At 47.3% G+C, this 19,365-nt stretch overlaps 9 protein-coding genes across 9 annotated transcripts; 2 read left to right on the plus strand and 7 right to left on the minus strand.

Annotated features, from left to right (window-relative positions):
• Window positions 1–1,275: 1,275 nt before the first annotated feature.
• On the minus strand, window positions 1,276–3,276 carry CANTADRAFT_39199 (uncharacterized protein; the record flags this gene model as incomplete). The annotated part of the gene is made up of 2 exons (XM_020208789.1): window positions 1,276–1,604; window positions 1,734–3,276. Coding segments are annotated over 2 exons (1,872 nt in total), but the record flags the coding sequence as incomplete, so codon positions are not given.
• Window positions 3,277–3,856: 580 nt separating this feature from the next.
• CANTADRAFT_38437 (uncharacterized protein) lies at window positions 3,857–5,314 on the minus strand (the record flags this gene model as incomplete). Its single annotated transcript, XM_020208753.1, has 1 exon — window positions 3,857–5,314. A coding segment is annotated over one exon (1,458 nt), but the record flags the coding sequence as incomplete, so codon positions are not given.
• A 468-nt stretch (window positions 5,315–5,782) lies between these two features.
• TPO3 (spermine transporter) lies at window positions 5,783–7,468 on the plus strand (the record flags this gene model as incomplete). The annotated part of the gene is made up of 1 exon (XM_020209153.1): window positions 5,783–7,468. One exon carries the CDS (start codon window positions 5,783–5,785, stop codon window positions 7,466–7,468), a length of 1,686 nt encoding a protein of 561 aa, XP_020066877.1.
• A 67-nt stretch (window positions 7,469–7,535) lies between these two features.
• On the minus strand, window positions 7,536–9,220 carry PHO8 (Pho8p). Its single transcript, XM_020211106.1, has one exon. The coding sequence runs from the start codon at window positions 9,125–9,127 to the stop codon at window positions 7,631–7,633; it is 1,497 nt and encodes a 498-aa protein (XP_020066878.1). The 5' UTR covers window positions 9,128–9,220; the 3' UTR covers window positions 7,536–7,630.
• Window positions 9,221–9,697: 477 nt separating this feature from the next.
• On the minus strand, window positions 9,698–10,747 carry CANTADRAFT_87722 (uncharacterized protein; the record flags this gene model as incomplete). The annotated part of the gene is made up of 1 exon (XM_020211372.1): window positions 9,698–10,747. One exon carries the CDS (start codon window positions 10,745–10,747, stop codon window positions 9,698–9,700), a length of 1,050 nt encoding a protein of 349 aa, XP_020066879.1.
• A 78-nt stretch (window positions 10,748–10,825) lies between these two features.
• On the minus strand, window positions 10,826–13,467 carry CANTADRAFT_3831 (uncharacterized protein; the record flags this gene model as incomplete). Its single annotated transcript, XM_020208747.1, has 3 exons — window positions 10,826–12,012; window positions 12,273–12,475; window positions 12,557–13,467. The coding sequence occupies 3 exons, from the start codon at window positions 13,465–13,467 to the stop codon at window positions 10,826–10,828; spliced, it is 2,301 nt and encodes a 766-aa protein (XP_020066880.1).
• Window positions 13,468–13,479: 12 nt separating this feature from the next.
• Window positions 13,480–15,011, minus strand: PGA33 (Pga33p). The gene is made up of 2 exons (XM_020206215.1): window positions 13,879–15,011; window positions 13,480–13,741 (listed from the first exon to the last, which is right to left on the minus strand). Exons 1-2 carry the CDS (start codon window positions 14,685–14,687, stop codon window positions 13,681–13,683), a joined length of 870 nt encoding a protein of 289 aa, XP_020066881.1. The 5' UTR covers window positions 14,688–15,011; the 3' UTR covers window positions 13,480–13,680.
• Window positions 15,012–15,799: 788 nt separating this feature from the next.
• On the minus strand, window positions 15,800–16,690 carry NBN1 (histone acetyltransferase; the record flags this gene model as incomplete). Its single annotated transcript, XM_020208748.1, has 1 exon — window positions 15,800–16,690. The coding sequence occupies one exon, from the start codon at window positions 16,688–16,690 to the stop codon at window positions 15,800–15,802; it is 891 nt and encodes a 296-aa protein (XP_020066882.1).
• Window positions 16,691–16,824: 134 nt separating this feature from the next.
• CANTADRAFT_3834 (uncharacterized protein) lies at window positions 16,825–19,287 on the plus strand (the record flags this gene model as incomplete). Its single annotated transcript, XM_020208749.1, has 1 exon — window positions 16,825–19,287. One exon carries the CDS (start codon window positions 16,825–16,827, stop codon window positions 19,285–19,287), a length of 2,463 nt encoding a protein of 820 aa, XP_020066883.1.
• Between the last annotated feature and the right edge of the window lie 78 nt (window positions 19,288–19,365).

Here is a 19,365-nt window from a genome sequence, read left to right on the forward strand (position 1 = left end):
GGGTCCACCAGCGTGGGGGCACTGGAGGTGGCGGGGAGACGGAGACCCAGCAGGGAGATTGTCACGGTGTGGCAGTACGGAAGCCACCCGGGCGGGGAGTCTACATTGTTGAGAAACGGAAGATATGGAGGGGGTGGTGCGGTCGGGAACTCGCTTCCTATAACCGTTGACGCAGGGCTGCCGCCAGTACCCGACGCGAAGATGACGGGATGAGTCAGCCGGGACATGACGGGTGCGGAGCAGCAACGGTCTAGAAGAGGCCAGCAGACCAAAGACTAGACCAGAGACAAGGAGGTTCAGCAGCAAGTGCCACACTTGCTACATAGGGGGAGGGATGGTCCAACAGCAATTGCCGTAGTGGAATAGGTGGCAGAGTAACCATAGGGATTAGTGGGCGGGCACTCACTGCGTCGCACTATTTTACCGGCAGTCGCACCGTTTGCGGCCACTATTGTTACCGTACCGGGAGCACGGAGTCACAGTGGTGGATCCAGGCGGTAGCATGGATGTTCCCGGAGCCACCTTTGGTGTCTATTGCTTAATCAATCTATTGTGTTGCTAGCATTCTAAAGGTCTACACATTTGATCAAGGGGTAGATTTACGACATCATCTTCGCTCGATGAAACCATTATTAACTATTAATAGTATATACGCAACGGACCCATTTACCCATACTGGTCAAACCTGTTGTCGAGGTCAAACTGGTACTGGCCGTAAGGGTCCTTGGGTTCATTGGTGGTAGCAAGCGGCAGGTTAACGTTGACACTGGCCCCAAACGGCTGGAACTCGGCCATCCCCAAGTGGAAATTGTGGGTGCTGGTGTTGGGATTGTCGCGCCAGATCTGGCTGTTGGACACACTGCGCCCATGAGTGGTGGGGGTGGGCTGGCGGTCGCTGGGCACGGGTCCTGACGGAGCAACTTCTCCCCCGTTCCAGAGGGTGGGTGCCATCAAGTACCCGGGGTCACTGACTCCTGCCGGGGCCGCCATGCCGCCTGGGGTGACTCCGCCTGAGCTGACTCCCGCGGGAGTGACTCCTGCCACGGGGCTAACTCCATAGACCCCATCGTTGTGGAGACTCGTCAAACTGTCATTGCCCACAAAAAGATCGTTGCGGGTAAGGGCAGTCGGGTTCCAAACTCCGGAGGGTCGCTGGGCCCCGCCTGCACCCGGAACCGACCCTCCGCTGGGGGTTCCCATCATGGCACTGGCATTGAGCCGAGGAGAGTACCAGGACGAGTTGAGCTCGTAGCCGTAGAGCGATGGGGTTTCTTGGATGGGCGAGTTCAAGCTAGCGGTGTAGATCTGGTCGTCGTAGGGGAAGCCCAGGAGCTGGTTCAATGGTTGAGTGCTTAATGGCTGGGAGTTCAACTGAGAATTTAATGGCTGAGAACTCAATGGCTGAGAATTCAATGGCTGAGAATTCAATGGCTGAGAATTCAATGGCTGGGAATTTAATGGCTGGGAATTCAATGGCTGGGAATTCAAAGGCTGGGAATTCAATGGCTGGGAATTCAAAGGCTGGGAATTCAACTGAGAGTTCAACTGCGAGTTCATTGGAAGCAACAGCACCCGCTCGGTCTCTGGTGAGAGGATCGACACCGCTGGTGAGTTGACCCCCGTCTGCGCCCCAATGGTTCCATGCATGTTTGCCGGAAGACCTCCATTTATCCCTGAGCCATTCATCACCCCATCCATTCCAATGGGCTGAGTGTTGATCTGGTCCAAGTGACTGAGGTCCTCGTTGGAGTAGACCAGTGAGTAGTGGTTGAAGAAGCCTGGGTTGGCTCCATTATCCTCAATGCTAGGCGAAAAACTTCTGTTGGGTCTGTTGCTGTTGGAGCCACTGATGTACCGTGGCTTGGGCAACGCGTTGCTGAACCCACCGAAATCAATGGACGCCTGGTACTCGGTGAGCTTGATGGGCTGGTAGCTCTTGTCGCGATTCAGCTTGGCCAACTCCAACGACTGGTGAAGCGTCACATATTTCTTGATTTCTGCTCGGAACGCCTCCTTCCACTGCAACTCGGTCTCCTGGTAGGTGTTTATCTCGTGCATGATTTCTTCTTCCCACGAGGGCACGATACCAAAGATCTTACCCAAGGTGTCAAACACCTTGGGATTGATGTTGCCCTCTTTCGTGAAAATAGTCGAAGGTACTTCTCCTGTAGCTCCGTTTATGGATCCAGAAACGGGCCCCGAGTTGATGGCAATACCAGGAACGCTGGCTGGTCCATTTAATTCGTCAATCAACGGCTCAATTTGTTGTAAAATGTTGCTGAGCTCTTTCTTTTCCGCTAACAACAGCTTCAAATGTTCCTCGATCTTCTCGTTTTCTCTCTTCACCTTTTCACTCTTGAGCCTAATTGCAGCCACCTCTTGGTGGATTTTCTCTTTCTCATGCACTTCACCACTGAGTATTTGTGCATTCTTCTCGTTCAATTTCTTTATTTTTAGTTTGGATTCGTCTATCTTAGTGTGGAATAGTTCGATGCTAGCTTTTAATGCATTGAGTTGATTGGTCAACTTCAATTTTTGGTAATTTAGTTTGTCTTTGTTCCTTTCCAACGTTTTTACGTCGTTATCCTTCTTGAGTTTGTTGTCCGTTTCTTCGTCATATTCTTGTTTATAAAACTTGAGTTGTTCTTGTAAAGCCGAAGACTCTTTCCCGATACGACTCTGGAAGTTCTTGTATTCTAGATTCAATTTTATGGTTTCGTTCTGAAATGCAACTAGATAATCATTCAATAGTTCGGAACTGGTAGCAGTTTTCACAATATCAACGGTGATGGAGTCAACATCGAACTTGGCGATTGGCTCATGGTCAATGCCTTTAGAATTCTGTTTTTCATTCTCAATTTCGATGCCGCCCATTTCCACTCCAAATGAATCGCTTTCTTCTTGTTTAATTGGTTGGATGTAAACTGCGGAACTCTGGGATCTGAAATTGGTCAAGGAGTTGACAGCAATGATTTGTATTTGGTATAGGTGGTTGGGATCTAAATTATTCAACTTGCAAGACTTGGATGTTATAGTTGCCACTTCTTGGTTATTGATCATCAATATGTAGTATAGATTCTCATCGAGCTTTATTTCGATATCCCAGTGAATAATAGCAGAGTTTTTGGTAATCGAGTCAATGCAAATGTTTGGTGAGTGGGGGATCTCTATATTAAGATCCTCGATAAGTTCATTAACGGGCGTCTTCAAGATCATGAAACATCGATACAAGATCCAACATATTGAAGGCACTAATGTAAGTAGTGTTTCAATCATGGTGGGCCCAGTTTGGAGAGCTAAGACAAGGGGTGACCAAATATGCAATGGAGTTGATCAGCGACCGATAGCCAACCGCAAGTGTTCCTTTATTGGGATGATCTATGATACCTTTGATTGTACAATAAAACTTCTTTTTGCGGTTTCGGTGATTTTGGTTCTCGCACGAAAATGTTTTGCAGATGACCAACTGGGTAGGATGTCTTACGATGAAAGATGGATGGAAATTTCTTAGAAATTACTATGATCCTCGAAGGGAAATACCCGTGATCATCTATTTTGTTTTATAGTATTGGGCTTACTAGAGATGCTTGTTTTGTTCTTACTAAGTTCTTACGTAATAATGACTGAACCCAACAATAAGATCCGGGTAGGTTCCATTCCTGCGTTGAGTTAACTTTTGCTTGAAGGATGCAAGACGAGTTCAATCCTCCAGGGAAAGAAGTGCCTCATTCTACTCGGGGTTCCTAAACCATATACTATTTTATACCAATAATTACCTTTAGACTCTATCAATAGAGCTTCTGTCCCGTGCAATTTGAATGCGATCGGTCAATGAACTTTTAATGCTTGCAATGCTGACTACCATCAAAACAAGGTTGAATGTCCCTAGTAGGAAAAAAGGAGCCAAAATCCAAGAGTCACTCCAAACTCCCCCAACCTTGGAGATCACTAATATACCCAAGCCTCCACATAAACTGTAGAGGCCACTGAGACTTCCCATGTGGGGTGCTTTATTGACCCCGCTAAGAATACTCATGCTTGTAATAATTATACCGATCTGCGAAAGTCCGATAAAGCTCACCATGACAAAGCATACGCTGGTGCGGGGGTCATAGACGCCATCAGGGGTATAGGTGCTCAACAAGCAAAGGCCAAAGTTTCCCAAGATTCCCGTTATTGATGCCATTAAAATTGTTTTCTGTTTGCCAACCTTTCTGAGGTCTATTAACCAGCCCCACAAAGGAGAAGACACCAAGGCAACGGATTGTGCCACCCCCGTCAAAATTGCCGAGAAGATGTATCCATCGTGGCAGGTAGCTTTAGAGGGAAAGTCGGGGGAATTATCGGTTGCAGAGTTTCCGCATTTTCCGGTATTGTAGTAGTAGTTGTATACCAAAAGCGGGATGAACACCGACGTAGTGACTGTGGTTGACCGGGCGACAAAAGCCCCCACATACGCCAACTGGATTTGCCTGTCTTTTTTCGATTCCACCAACGCATTGTAGATGAGGGCAAAATATGCCTCATTGCGAGGAGTCGCAGCCGTATGTTCCTCCTCCACAGTGCCGTCTGGGACCTGCACCACTTCGGGAACGGACTTCTTGAAGTCGTAGAGGAAGAGGAACAACAACAATCCCATGAGCACCGCATATGCCGCGATAAGGTCGTACGAAAGCTTGAGGGCACCCTTGATGTCAAGGTTGGGGTATCTGTCTACCAACTTGGGTGGGAGGGTAAGGAAGAACGAAACCGCAAAAATGGCTCCCATTCCCGTGGCCATACCCACCATGGCTGCGTACTTGCCGTTTTTGGACTTGGGGCTGGTGGCGAGCTCGCCATTTTCCACCACCTGGTACTGGTCAGACCTACGCCAGAACTTGGCAAAGTCGAAGTCGGAGTTTGACAACTCGTTCAACGTCACTGTGATCATGCTCATGCATGCAGTGACTCCAATTGCAAACACGGCTCTGAAAAAGACGAGATCCGGTACGATACTGGTGCACCACTGGCCATACCCCACGAGGGCTATGGCTACCACAAGCAAACTGGAGCTCTGGACGAACTTGGATCCGCTCATGTGGAACCACCACAAACCATTGAGCTTGTCAGCAAGAGCCCCAAGTAACGGTGCTGTTACGATCAGTGTCAACTCGTCCACGGCTCCCAAGGTTCCGATCACGCTTCCGATGTTGTCTTGCTGAAGGCCAATGACCTCGGTGATGTAGAACGGCTGGGTGGATGCAAGGAACACCACCACGGATACGCAGGCGAAGCCGGCAAGGCAGAACGCCACGAGGTTGACAGGGGTGTAGTTGGCCAAGATCATTGCTGGAAAGGAGAGGAGCAGTTATCTAGAAGATCTCCATCGGGTCCGGACCGGACCCAGATCCACGGAAGCGCGCCTGCAGGACGCCGGAACCGTGCTCACGTGCGGTGCCATTGCCGGGAAACGGCTAACCCAGCCATGCCCCCTAAACTCAATACTCCGAAAAATTCTTAACTATGACGACCAGACGTCGCCGGAACGGGTATCCGGCACATAGGCACCCTAAGCCTGGTTCCAGCCGCCCCTAGAGGGCGTTTGTCACGTGGAGTCCTGGCCATTCCGTCCCGTGGTTGGCTGCGCAGCCCTGCGTGCCGGAATCTCGGATAATCTTGGGTGCAAAACTGGTGGTGTGTTCGGGTTCCCACCGGAGCAACCACGGTATTTAAACCCATTACCACCACCTGTTTTCCACCAGCAACAATGAGCAACTCATCAGCTTCTTCAATCGCCTCTAAAATGTCCCAAGAAGACGACTACACACAACCTTTCGAGGGCCAGCCCGAACAACATCGCCTTAGTCTCGTCAGAACAGAAACTGCCAGGTCGTTGCAGACGTTGGGAGTATCGCGAGATATCCCCTCGCGGGCTATCAACAACCCCACAGGCACAGAACACCCCATTTTCCCAGAAGAGTACACCTTGGAAACTGCCACCGGGTTAGTGCCCATTCACCAATTGCAGTCGTTGGGAAGAACCGTCACCAAGGAAGAAAAAGACACTGATTCCTCTAGCTCAGTACCCTCTGAGGCCGAATTTGTCACTTTCGTGGTGGACGACCCCGAAAACCCCCTCAACTGGGATATTCGTTTGCGTTGGTTCTACACCGTCATCTACGCCATATTTGTGATCTGTGCCGCCTACGGGTCCTCGTGTCTTGCCACTGGCCTCCCAACAATTAACAAGAAGTTTGGCGTCAGCACCGAGGTCTCAACCCTTACCGTGTCATTAATGGTGCTAGGCTTTTGCGTTGGACCCTTGATCTGGGCCCCCATGTCTGAGCAAATAGGCAGGAAACCAGTCTACGTGATCTCGTTTGGGTTGTACGTGATCTTCAACATTCCTTGTGCTTTGGCCCCCAATATTGGTGCTCTCTTGGCCTGCCGTTTCTTGTGCGGAGTGTTTGCTTCCAGTGCGTTGACCAACATCGGTGCCAGTATCGTTGACATTCATTCCGAAACCCGTTCCTTGGCAATTGCGTTCTTCTCTTTTGCTCCTTACTCTGGCCCTGTGTTGGGAGGTGTGGTCAACGGCTTCATTAGTGTGGGAACAGGTAGATTTGATATAATCATCTGGGTCAATATGGCATTTGCTGGTGTGATGTGGATTATCATCATCATTCTCCCCGAAACCTATGCACCAGCTATTCTCAAGAAGAGAGCAAAGAAGTTGAGAAAGGAGACAGGTAACCAAAACATCATGACAGAACAGGAAGCCCATCCATTGACGTTGAAGCAATTGATCAACGACAATTTAATTAGGCCACTCAGGTTTATCATTGAGGAGCCAGTGTTGGACTTAATGTGCGCTTTCGTTGCCTTGATTTACTCGTTGTTGTATGCCTTTTTCTTCGCTTACCCAGTTATTTTCAACGAGTTGTATGGCTACAAAGATAACATCATTGGCCTCATGTTCATTCCAATTTTGATCGGAGCATTGTTGGCACTTACAACCACTCCAATTATCGAAAAGAAATATGCCGAGTTGTGCAAGAGAAGAACCCCTACCCCAGAGGATAGACTTATTGGTGCTATGATTGGCAGCCCCTTCCCTTGTATTGCTTTGTTCATTTTGGGTGCAACTTCTTACAAGCACATCATCTGGGTTGGCCCTGCCTCCAGTGGAATTGCTTTTGGATATGGTATGGTTCTCATCTACTATTCATTGAACAATTATATCATTGACACCTATGCCAAATATGCTGCTTCTGCATTAGCCACCAAAGTCTTTTTAAGAAGTTCGGGTGGAGCTGCATTCCCATTATTTGTTACCCAGATGTACCATAGATTAGGATTACAGTGGGCTAGTTGGTTACTAGCATTTATTTCTTTGGCAATGATTGCCATTCCCTTCAGTTTCTACAAATACGGAGCTTCCTTGAGAGCGAAGTTGTGCAAAGAGGATTATACTTTAAATTCCAATTAATTTGATAATAGATATAGATATAGATATCATAATAATACAGAAATAAGCTTACAATAGATATTATTGAGAAATTTCTTTATGCTTTAATTTTAGTCTAGAACGGATCTACTCTAGATGTTGTATTCGACAAAGTCAAAGAAATCAAAGCCCCGAGCCGCAAGTTTATGGAGAGTGCTTGGTACCTTGAATAGAGGTGGTGACTTCTTCAAGATCAACGCCAGTGATGGAGGCCATGAATTCACCGATTTCAATGTTTTCATGGTTGCCCAACAAGCCATGGTGAGCCTTGTTAGACAACAACTTTGCTTTAATGGATTCGGAGTTGGTATGGGCGTAGATGTTAACATCAACTGCTGAATGTCCATGGGTGGTCCATCCGGTTTGGGATCTGACGGAAATAATATTGTTGAAAACATACAAAACGTCGTTGACGCTGGCAGCATTCTCAACAACTAACTCGATTTCCTCACTGGTGTAATTGGTAACACCAAGATCCTTTTCGATGATTTCCTCGGCAATGAACTTCTTGAACTTCTTGAGGTCATCCTTGTGCTTGTAGTTGAAGACTTTTCTTGCGACGTATTCGCCTGAGTGGGTACTGTTCAACAAAACTTCTGGACGCCACAAGTAGTCAGGGTAAGATGGAGAGATTTGTCTAGCAGTGACCAAACCACCGGTTTCGTGATCAGAAGTGGAAATAGCGACAGTTTCAACGTCACTTTCGTCGATGAACTTGATAACTTCTTGGAATGCCTTGTCGTAAGCCAAGACTTCTCTAACTTGGGCAGCAGGGTCGTTGTGGTGACCAGCGTGGTCGATTCTGCTTCCTTCGATTAACAAGAAGAAACCCTTGTCCGAGTCTTTGGTGGCCTCAGACAAAGCAGTCAATGCAACCTTGACTTGTTCAGCCAAACTAGGGTGGACCTTCGAGTCACGGTCAATATCATAAGGAATGTCACCGTCAGCCAACAATCCCAACAAGGGCAAGGAAATGTTCTTTCCTCCTTGCAAGGCATCGAATTGGGCTCTGTCACCAACATATTGCCAGCCATTCTTCTGGGCATCTTCAATCAAGTTTCTGGAGTCTGCACGGCATCCATGGCCCTCGGCATCAGAGGTTGGGTAGAAGTGGCATCTGCCACCACCGATAATCAAGTCAACGGCTCTGCCCAATGGGTACTCACCCAATTGGTGCTCAGCAATCAAGTCTTCTTGGAAACGGTAGTCGACGTGGGAGCTGAAGGCGGCAGGGGTGGCGTCGGTGATCCTGGTGGTGACCACCAAGCCTGTCAAGTACCCTTGCAACTTCAAGCCTTCCAAGATGGTTCCGCAGGGCTGCTTGTGGGGATCCACACCAATTGCACCGTTGTAGGACTTCAAGGCACACGAAAAAGCGGTGGCTCCGGCAGCGGAGTCGGTGACCAACGAGCTGCTGGACCTGGTTCTGGAGGAGCCCACCAAGTAGTGGTCCAACTCCAACACGTCGTCGATGGCCAAGTTATCTCTGTGCTGTCTGAAGGACCTGGCCAATGACAACGATGCAGGGCCCATGCCATCGGTGACCATGAAGATGACGTTCTTCTTCTTGGAGCTGTCGACTTCGGGAACGGTGTTGGTTTTGGTGGATGGGAGGAGAAGGAATACCAAAACCACAAACATCACCACGTTCAAGGCTCGCCAGATCAAGTTAGGGTACCTTGGCTTCTTGGTGTTGTATACAGACAAGTCGCCGCCCAAGAGGGCTTGGTTCTCGGATGCCATTGCTAGAGAGGATGGATGCTTGTAGCGTGTAATGGGTTTCCGCAGAAAATCCGTCTTATCGCGCCAAGGTAGTGGAGCATCAAAATGGTCAGCGCAAGCCAGTTTGAGTACAGTGTCAATGGCAGTTACGGTGGTGGCCAAAGGGGCCATCCTAGAGGTAGTGGGATGTTTAGGGCATCTCGGAGCTACGAGTGTGAGGTGTAGTTAATTATTGGATTCTCTAATTATATATTCTATATGTGGAGAATCTAGTCATGAGCGTGGACTTCGCGCGGAAATGGAAGTGTTGGGCCAATTGGGAGTGTTCGATGGTAAGCACCAAATCTGAAGAATGGTAATTGTGGATGGAGAAGAATGCCTGACAGATAAGTGCTGAGCCAATAGGAGCGACTATGGTGGAGCCAAGGTTAATGATGCAAGAGCATAGTAAATTGTAGTTGTAACTTCCAGCCTAGCGTCTCACTCTTCCTAGAATTCGTCCACGTCGATTCCTCCCTCAATATGGTCGCACACAAATGTCCCGATGGCAATATCCATGATGGCCAACCCCACCAATTTCTGGACTGTCACTCCGGTCTTGGTGGTGTAGCTAGCACGGCTGATGTCGTGAGCGTACAATTCCGCCAAGTCAACAAGCCCGTCCTGCCCAATCCCTGACTGGATCAACTCGCCAGCCTCATGAAGGGTGTGTTCCTTGGAATNCACCACCACCTGGACTTTGCCCTTGAACTCGGCCTTGAGGTACTCCACCTCCAACTCCACCATTTCCGGTTTGTAAGAGCCGATCAACGACACAAACTTGGGGTACTGGGGATCGGAATTGATGTGCTCGCCCTTGATGTTGGCCAGGGTGGTTGGAAGACATCCGAAAAGGATGGAACTGTTCTGGACGTGTTGCACCATGCCCAGGTCCTGGTCCTGATACAGAAACGTATTGAAGTTCACCGAAGGAAACTCGGCTCCCATAGTCAGAGCCAACTTTTCGGCATTCGCCAAGGTTCTGTTCACAATGTTCACGGTGGAAATCTTGGATCCGTAGAGGTTCAACGCCAACTTGACGTGCCAGTAGGCTTGGGCACCCACTCCATATACCGTGAGCTCAGGAAGAATGGTGGAATCCACAGGGATAACCTTAGTAAGACCTGCTGTACTGGCCAAAGCAGTCCTGAACGCTGTCAAGGTTGCCGCGTTGAGAATGGCCTTGGTGGCCCCTGTGTTTTCATCGAGAAGAAGAACGGTTCCCTGGAACCCCAATCCTTGGGCATTGTTGGAGGGACCACCACTGATCATCTTGATTCCGACCTCATCGGGAGATATACATGGCATGAACAAGTGGGTGGTGTCCACTCCTGGCTTGTTGGAAGGTTGCACGATCCGGGGTGGGATGATCTTGTCTGGGTCTACCAGACATGCTTGCAAGCCCTTGATGAGGGCAGGCTGGAACTGGGTGAGAATTGACTCTTGCGAAAGGGCCGAGTCCAAGTAGCTTTTGATATCTTTGTCACGAAGAACCTTCATGGTAGAAACAGTGTTGTATGAATTCGCGTTTGGACGGTGTGCATATTGGGAAATGTCTGGTGCCAAGTCGTGGCGCCATTAGTTGGATTTAGGAACCAACGACAAGAACTGGTCGTTGAGCCATTTGATTTCCTGGTCCTCTACGCCCAATTTCATCACCACCATCTCTTTATACCTCTTCAAATCATCGCGAATGGCTAGGCCATTTTCGTCGCCGGCTTCCGCCAATATCTCTTCAAGTGCCTTGATCAACGAGTAGTAGTTCATCCTGACCTCACTACTAGGGGCATCTGAAAGCCCGTTCACCTTGTACTTGATCGAGAGCTTTTTCAAGTCCGATAATAGTTTTGAGTTTTGATGCACTTGTAGTTGTTCGTTAACCTTGGTCTGGACAACGTCATTACAGCAGACCCTCAAGAAGAGTTTTTGGATCTCCGAGAGATCGCTGATGTTCTCGAGGATGTACTGGCTGATGCGGTGGTTGTTTTCAAGCGATGACTCCCAGATGATGAAACTCGACTTAAGCGAGTTCAACTTGCGAATGTAGTAGAATTCATCGAGGTTCTTGATATACTCAAAGTTGAACTTCCAAACAATTCGCTCATAGAATGGCGATAGTTTGTTTGCTTCCACTAAGGGGTAGTACTTGGTCACGAAGTTTTCCTTCAAGTTTTTCAATATCAAGAGGGGCTTTTTCAAGTCGTGGTACTTCTTCATTAGGAGGATATCGATTTGCGTGTAGTTGATGGGTCTCCAGGAGAGGTTGAGGGCTTCGAGGTTAGTTAACTTGAGGGGGCTTTGATGCACATTGACAAAATGTTTGTTTAGAATGATGTCTGTCATGATACGAGGAGTAAGCTTGTTTTGATAATAGAAGAGCTCCATGAGTTCGAACAATCTCTGTTCAGATGAAGTTGACTTTATGTACGTAGCTAGCTCTTTAGGACTCATCTCGAGAATTTGATAGTTGGGTTTGGCACTCATTATTCTAGAAGACTGAAGCCCCATCAACAAGTTATTGAGGTATACTTCCGCACTTTCATGGACGCCTGATGCTGGTAGCTTGACTTTGATCAAGTCATCGGAGTTGAATCTTTCATTTGCTGACCCCTTTGCGAAATTAGTTAACAAAGAAGGTTTAAAACTAGATGCTGCTTTGGGAATTTCCGATGGAGAAAGGAGATTGAGCGCATCGGCAAGGATGACGTTCTCTGGATGAGCTTTATGGGAGATGAGCCTCTTAATGGTTAACCGAGACATGGTTACTGTTGATAATGTAGTAGTAAACTTGTAAATGTGTGATGGTATGATCACGCGAAGCGTGTCACGTGAATGCCAATCTCTCCATACAGCAAGCATTTGAATGTCATCACATTAGGTGTATTCTATATGTACAAATATTTACAGTATATTTGGTCAAGATAATGAAATCTGCCATAGGTCGCCCTTTATTGCAGTATACGTAGCTCAGATTTGGTGGCGAAATGGAAGTTATCGCTTTATCATAAATCTTAGTTGGTCTTACCTTCTTCAATCAAGTCGTCGGCCCATTTCAAACCTCTCCCGCCAGTATTCCTCAATAATGGCTGGTCCAACTTGCTCAAGTGCTTTTTCCAAAGTAACTCGGCAGGATCTTGGTCCGGCTCCACCCATTCAAAACCGTCGCCTCCACTCATCCAATAGGCTTGAAGTTTCAAGTCCTCCAAATCGTCCTTGACCTGTAACAATCTGATTTTNTCTCCTTCCCTGTTGTAACCAGGCTGTAAGGTATGCTGGTCAGTGTATAAATCCTCATTGGTTCTGCACAACTCGTTGGTGATTTCTGGATTGGATTCTCCACCATTCAATTGTCTGTCCGCCTCGATGATCTTAGAGGCAAACATCATTTCATCCGCGTGCCTAAACATGTTGGTGTAGAAGGTTCCCTTTTGCCAGGTGACAATGTCTCCACCGGCCAGGATGGACTGCCTTCCCAATCTCACGATGGTGATGAAAAAACTGGAGTTGATGAGGTATGTTAACAACATCGAGTTGATAGAGCCGAGATGTCTCCAGCCATCACTGAGACCACCCCATTCTATGATTTGGTTGACCCCGAATTTGGTCAGCAAAGTGATCAACACTGTGGATCCCAACAACTTGAACAAGCCCTTCTTCAAGATCTGGTTGTTGTTCAGAATGTAGTTGGGGTGGCCAACAGTGACATCGGCAAGTTTTATGGCGTGCTTGAAGTCGCCGTTGAACAACGACGAGCGGAAGGGAATCAATGCCAAATCCTTTGGGATGATGGTTGCCTCGGATGGGTTTTTGGCGTAGTAATGATTGATTATATGCAAGTTCACAAGTGTGGGCAACTTCAACAAGAAGATTTGGCGAAGAAGATCTTGGTTGAATGCCACATTCTCGGATTTGGTGAAGATCTCATCTATGACCAGTTTCGTCTCGACAATGGACTTGGACGATTCGTTGATTTGCTCGTTGGGAGCATATGCGTGGGTTTGGATCAGCTGGCATGTGGACAAAGCATTTAATACAAGCTGGTCGAACTTGGTGGCGTCTTGTGTTGCTTCAGGGAGCTCCTGATGGACCTTCTTTACGAGACTAGTAAAGTCTGAAATGTATGGAAATGCAGATGATGATAAGCGGGCGCACACAACACGGCCAAAGGGGGCACGGGCCTTCACTGTGAGAACCTCTCTTCGTATGCTGGCTAAGATCATGGTACTAACTAATCCTTTAGCATCAAATAATTGAGGTATAATTCTACGGAATCGCAGTGAAATTTTTGGCCGCGGCGTGTACAAATCAGATACATTGCAACTAAATATGAACAAGAAGATAAGAGCCTGTAGAAAGAAGAGGTAATAGAACAGAAGGGTATAATAGAACAAAACGTCCGAAGGAATTAAAGCATAAGAAACCAGCGGGAAGTCCTACCTGAAACGGGAGATCCGAGCAGTGGAAGCTTGATAGCCAGGCCTACCCGATTGGGAGGTGATCGTGAGCTGGCGTTGGCCACCATCGTTTTTATTGGGTGGCATTGAACAAGCGACCTCAGGTATTACCAATGGAATGTTACGAGAGTTGTGATCTAGAACAACCCGGCGTAGCAGGCCATGAACGAGCCTAACGCAAGGAGCGGATAGTTCGCTTGTTGCATAGCACCCGCGTTGGATGAGGATTGGCCTGATGGTCTTGGGGCCCTGGACGAACTGTCTCCCTGAGCGGTGTTGGCAGAGTTGGCGGATTTGGCGGAGTTGGCGTTGTTGGCATTGTTGTTGGCGGGAGGGGCGGAAGGACGGACATAGGAGGTAACGAACGTCAAGGACTTGGTGGTAGGGTCGTCACTGCCGTTGTCTGTGGGGACAGGAGTGTTGTCGGAGACCACAGGAGGTTTTGGTGGTGGAGCAACGCCTCCTGGGACAGCCGCACCGCCTGGGGCAGCTGGGGTGGTAGTAGTAGCAGCAGCGGCGGCAGCGGCACCTGGAGGTTTGGCAGCAGCAGGGTCAGCTGGAGTGGTCACGGTTCCCGTTCCAGTGGTGCCTGTGCCAGTGCCAGTTCCAGTTCCGGTACCAGTGGCAGTACCAGTGGCAGTACCAGTGGCAGTACCAGTACCAGTACCAGTTCCAGTACCGGTTGCGGGGCCAGTGGCAGCGCCGGCTCTGGTAGTGGTGCCTGTAGTGGCGCCAGTGGTAGCACCTGCGGCAGGAGTGGCAGCACCCGCTCTGGTGGTTGTGCCAGTGGTGGCACCAGCAGCGGGAGTCGCAGCACCAGCAGCGGGAGTAGTGGCAGCGCCAGCAGCAGGAGTGGTGTTAGCGCCAGCACCAGCAGCACCTGCCGGAGCAGCACCCGCTGGGGCTGCACCCTCTGGGACAGGGGCTGGGGGATCAGCAGCCAAGACTCCCACAGCCAAGGCCAACATTAACATCGAGTACTTCATTTTGTGACGGCTCTGGTAGTGTGATCAACGGGATCTCTGGATAGCTCTCTGGATAGCTGCGCTGGGAAAGATGTGGTGGAGCAGAGAGATGAACGAGTGTACGGATCTGTTGTGGGATGAATTTGGTTCAAAGTTTGAAGTGCATGTTTGGGTCCGTCACGTGAAAGGGGCAGAGTAATTCCAGGATGAGGCGGGTGCAAGTGGTGAGTGGGGCCATTGGGACCGATGGGCCAGAGTTGCGGCTGGGATGGTGTTGCAAGGGCTACAGGACGGAACGGCGAGAGGAGGGGGTTCATTAGGTCGTTTGGCTATTGGACAGGTACTGATACAACGGAGCCCCGTGGGGACTACTCGTAGAATGGTCGCGGTCGCGTGCTATTGACGTTTGCTGGTGGTGAGACTACCAGGTTAGGTCTGCGGTGGATGCAGGATCGCTACAGACTAGAGCACTGGCATGGTGGGTGGGCGGGCTACGGTTGTGTGCGTTGGGGATATTACATTATATGGTCCTAGGGGCATAGTTCCTATTAGGGTAATGCGAAACTGGCCCAGGAGACATTCGGTCTGCCCTGGCACTCGAGGAGACATTCCACTCGCAACTCAGAGAGCCAGTAGTCCCTGGTGCAGAGGCTCAGTCAAGTCCAGTCTTCAGTGTGGCACCGTGGGAGTCACTGGGCTGTGTTCCAGCACTCCTTGTTCCTGGTGATTCCAGAAATTGCATGCATGGAGCAGTGAAGCATGGATCAGTGGCTCACATGGGAATTGCTGTGGTTGGTAGGCTATAAGAGTGCCTCTGAATATTTTGGCCCATGGATCCGAAGTCTGTGCTTCTGCAAAACTTGTACTGTGGTAGTTTCGATTGTTTCGAGCAGACTCAGCCGCTAGTACCCCTATAGCTTGATGACTGCTCCCAAGTCTGGTCGCACAACGTAGAAAGGATGTCTGAATCATTTCCGCATGCTTTTGCGTCCGGTGTCTCTCCGTGCCACCATGGCTAACTATTCTCGCTAATTTTTCGAATCATGCATATTTGTGTGGATAGAAAGATCCGTAATCGATAGAGTAGCCATGTAATCCATCTATCGAACCCAGTGTGTTGAATTAATTCCCTCTTATACCTTCTTTTTCTTTTTACCTTTCTCCATTTTTGGAGCACAATCTGGACAATACCATATCTCATCGTCCTTTGGAGGAGAGGTGATCCCCACACAGCTCCAGTGAAACCACTCGAACTTACAGTCGTCATTGTCACATCCAATCATTTCGCCAAACGACACTCTTTGACAGAAACAGTACAAATTATTGTCAGCATCTTCACCGTTTCCAGAAGGCCCATCAATATGCACCATTCCAAGAGGTGCTCCGAGGTCGCTTGTGCCAAAAGATAACGATCCCACGTTTTCGGGACCAGGGGTGCGCAGAAGTGACCTATCGTCGGCCTCTTCTGATCTCATTCTCTTAGTGGGTCTTGACAACCCAGTAGTGGAGTTCCTCATACCAAGGCCCTGTTTTCTCTTTGTCAAGCGCTTGATGTCACTGCTGGAACCGTTTCTGGGAGTGGTGGTCCCCAGCAAGGTGTCTGAAAGCCCGTTTAATGCGCTGTTCAAATCGCCTCTGCCATTTTCATCGTCCCACACGCTTTCTATTGGAGGAAGCATCTCATCTCGTTCTAACTTGGCGATATCTGTTTCGAAGTTAAACAAGTGCTTGGACATCAAGAACAACGCAGTGTTTGCCAATAAGATCTTCTCCTGCTGTAATTTCTGGACTTTTTTCATGTCTTCCTCGATCTTGACGTAGAGCTGCTGCTCCTTGGGGTGTTTGGTCAACGTGCCATTAGCTCGTATAAACTTGTGTATCTGGTTATCTTTGGTTTGGTATCTCTTTCGAGCCTCCAACAACTGGATGTCCTTGCTACGCATCTCTTCGAGAAGATGCTTGACCTCCAACGGGAGGTTGGACAAGTCCTGAGTGTACTTCTCTAGTACCGTTGAAGTGTCCATGATGGATCGTGTTGTCCGTTCACGTTATGGGGCTGCTTTGTTTGGTATGCTCGACTTCTGCTTAGAAACGTTTTCATGACCTGCACACAATCAAAGTATGAAAGTATAACTTAGTCAAGGCTGATCCTTCCATAATGGCTGAATCTTCACCCCACGACACCGCGGTGGAAGAACAATTGAAGTCTCTTTCACTTGAGTCCTCGATAGAAAATGTTTTTCGTCAGAGCACCCCGTTGTCTCCCGAACAACAGGCACAATCGTTGAGTGATTTAGTCAAGGCCTCGCAGAAGCAAGAAACTTCTGGTGATCTACGTGAAGTGTTGTTAGATGACGCAGAGACGTTCTTGAAGGGCCTCTACCGTGTTGGGGATTCAAGAGGCTTGGTACTTATCAATACACTTGGCAGCTCCAGGTCCACCAATGACGCATTGATTAATAACCTATTGAACACTATCAAGGTGGTGATAGCCAACAAGAATGTGGATACGAAATTCTACTTGTCTATCTACGTTGCGGTGATATCTAATTTCAACCACATCAATTTCCAGCATCTAGGACTATTTCTTACGTTGTTGAACCCCTTGAAGGAAAATTATAGAGACGTTTCGTCTTTGATTCTCCTAATTGTCATCAGAAATTTAAGCCAAAACCGCGCTCTGTCCACCAAGACCATCTCAGAAGTGCTAGAACTTTATTTGGATGACTCACATCTTGAGATCTCCCAGTTTTTGACTTTCATTAATATTCTTAGCACATTGTTCCCCATAGTTCCAGAAGTAACAACTCCGATTTACACGTCCGAAAAGACAAAAGAACATATATTGAGCCAAATATCCCGTATTGTGGTCAACAATAAGCTTACTTTGGAGTATCCAAATCATGTGTTAGTTGCCACTGAAATACTTAAGCTCGTGTCGACATCCTGCATCACAGAAGAGAGTAGAACCTACAATTCCAAGGAATACTTTGACTTGCTCCAGGTTGGTGCAAAAGTCAAGACCAACGAAGAGGTTAAATTACTTTCTTCTTTGGCACTTGTGAAAGTATGGAGTTTCGTCCAAATGGATAAAAAGAAGCAGGAGGAGCAGGTAATTGGAATCGCCGATTTCACTAATAATTTCTTGGATTACATAAAAGCTTACAACAAGGACCCTAACGAAGTCTTTTTGGAGTATGCTGTGGAGGGATTGGCATATTTGTCATTAAATGCTACTGTGAAGGCGATATTGAGAAGTGACGAGGACTTATTAGGTGAAATCATTCTGTTGATAAAGAAAAAATCAGATGTCAATTCTACTGATGCAGCATCAATTGGAACCAATAACTCTTTAGTATACGGCTTAGTTACTGTGCTTGCCAACTTGTCTAAATTGAAAGAGGCCAACCAAACGAACAGGAGAACAATCAATTACTTGAAATCTGTCGCTACCCCAGGCTCAAAAGATTCCGAACAAGAGAATCGACAAGAAATACAGCTTTTTAATAAGTCGATTCTTCTCAACTATAAAATTGTTGAAGTCCTTACCCAAATCAAATCCTACAAAGAGGAAGCAGTTTCGAATGCATCAGACGTCACGCCAAATAACCTCGTTAACCAAGTTGTATTCATAATTTATTCCATAGCAAAAGGTCAAGAAAGAGAAGTTAGAAGTGAGTTGGTTAAACAAGGTGGACTAAGTTTCATTTTAAGCTTCTTGATAAAGCACACAGCTATCCAGAAAAATGGAAATGGTGAAACTAGACCAATAAATTCAAATTCTAATTTGATTGAAACAAGATTATGCGCCTTGCGTTCGCTATCAAAGATTCTCATCTCAGTGAACCCTAGCGTAGCATTCACAAAATATGATGTCAGAACAGCAGTGCCATTTTTGATAGAATTGTTAGGCCCAGATATCACCAAATACACTGGAGCATTGAACAACACCCAATCACCAGAACAATACCTCCATGAGATGACAGATCTTGATAAGTATGAATCCCTCTTGGCCCTCACGAACCTTTCTTCCGATGAGAAGAACTCTGAGCTCAGGAAATTGATAATCGTAAAGTCATTTGATAGTTACTTGAATAACTTTATTATTGATTCCGACAATTTCAAAATTCAACAGGCAAGTTGGGAACTAATCACAAATTTAATTGTGGAACCTAGTTTGCTAGTTAAATTCTTCAATATTGAGGCTGGTTCTGATGGCAAAGTTAACCAAGAGAACTTAAGCAGGTTAACCCTATTAATCAAGTTATTGAATTCTGAGGATGAATCTTTTCAAATAGTAATTGCAGGATTGTTGGCAAACGCAACCTCTGAATTTGAACCAATTCCTCAAATTTTAGTCAAGAACGAAATGATAAAAAACGAATTGGTTGCAATCATCTCTGATATATTTATCAATCAAACTACAAGAGACGATTTAATATTGAGATCCAGCTATATTTTGATGAATTTAGTATTTTCTGTGAGTGATATGGAAACTGATGAGTTGCTGTGGTTCGTTGCAAATGAAAAACTTAAAGTTGCAGTTACCACCGTTATCAGGCAAAATAAAAGGAGAGATATATTGGAGGTATTGATAGATGTTCTCAAGATGATCAAGTAGGCACTGCAGAATACTGGAATATAGAGTTAATAATGTATTTTATTAATATAGTTCATAAGTATCCAATGAAGAGAAACC

The sequence above is a fragment of the Suhomyces tanzawaensis genome (genome assembly GCF_001661415.1).
Source record: "Suhomyces tanzawaensis NRRL Y-17324 unplaced genomic scaffold CANTAscaffold_1, whole genome shotgun sequence".
NCBI classification, from domain to species: Eukaryota; Fungi; Ascomycota; class Pichiomycetes; order Serinales; family Debaryomycetaceae; genus Suhomyces; species Suhomyces tanzawaensis.

Excerpts from the sequence above, each read along its gene's own strand:
- PGA33 (XM_020206215.1), bottom strand. The coding sequence starts at position 14,687 with ATGAAGTACTCGATGTTAATGTTGGCCTTGGCTGTGGGAGTCTTGGCT. Across the intron at positions 13,742-13,878 it reads GCGAACTATCCGCTCCTTGC|CTCCCAATCGGGTAGGCCTG; the intron begins GTTAGGCTCGTT and ends GCTCACGATCAC.
- PHO8 (XM_020211106.1), bottom strand. The coding sequence starts at position 9,127 with ATGTTTGTGGTTTTGGTATTCCTTCTCCTCCCATCCACCAAAACCAAC.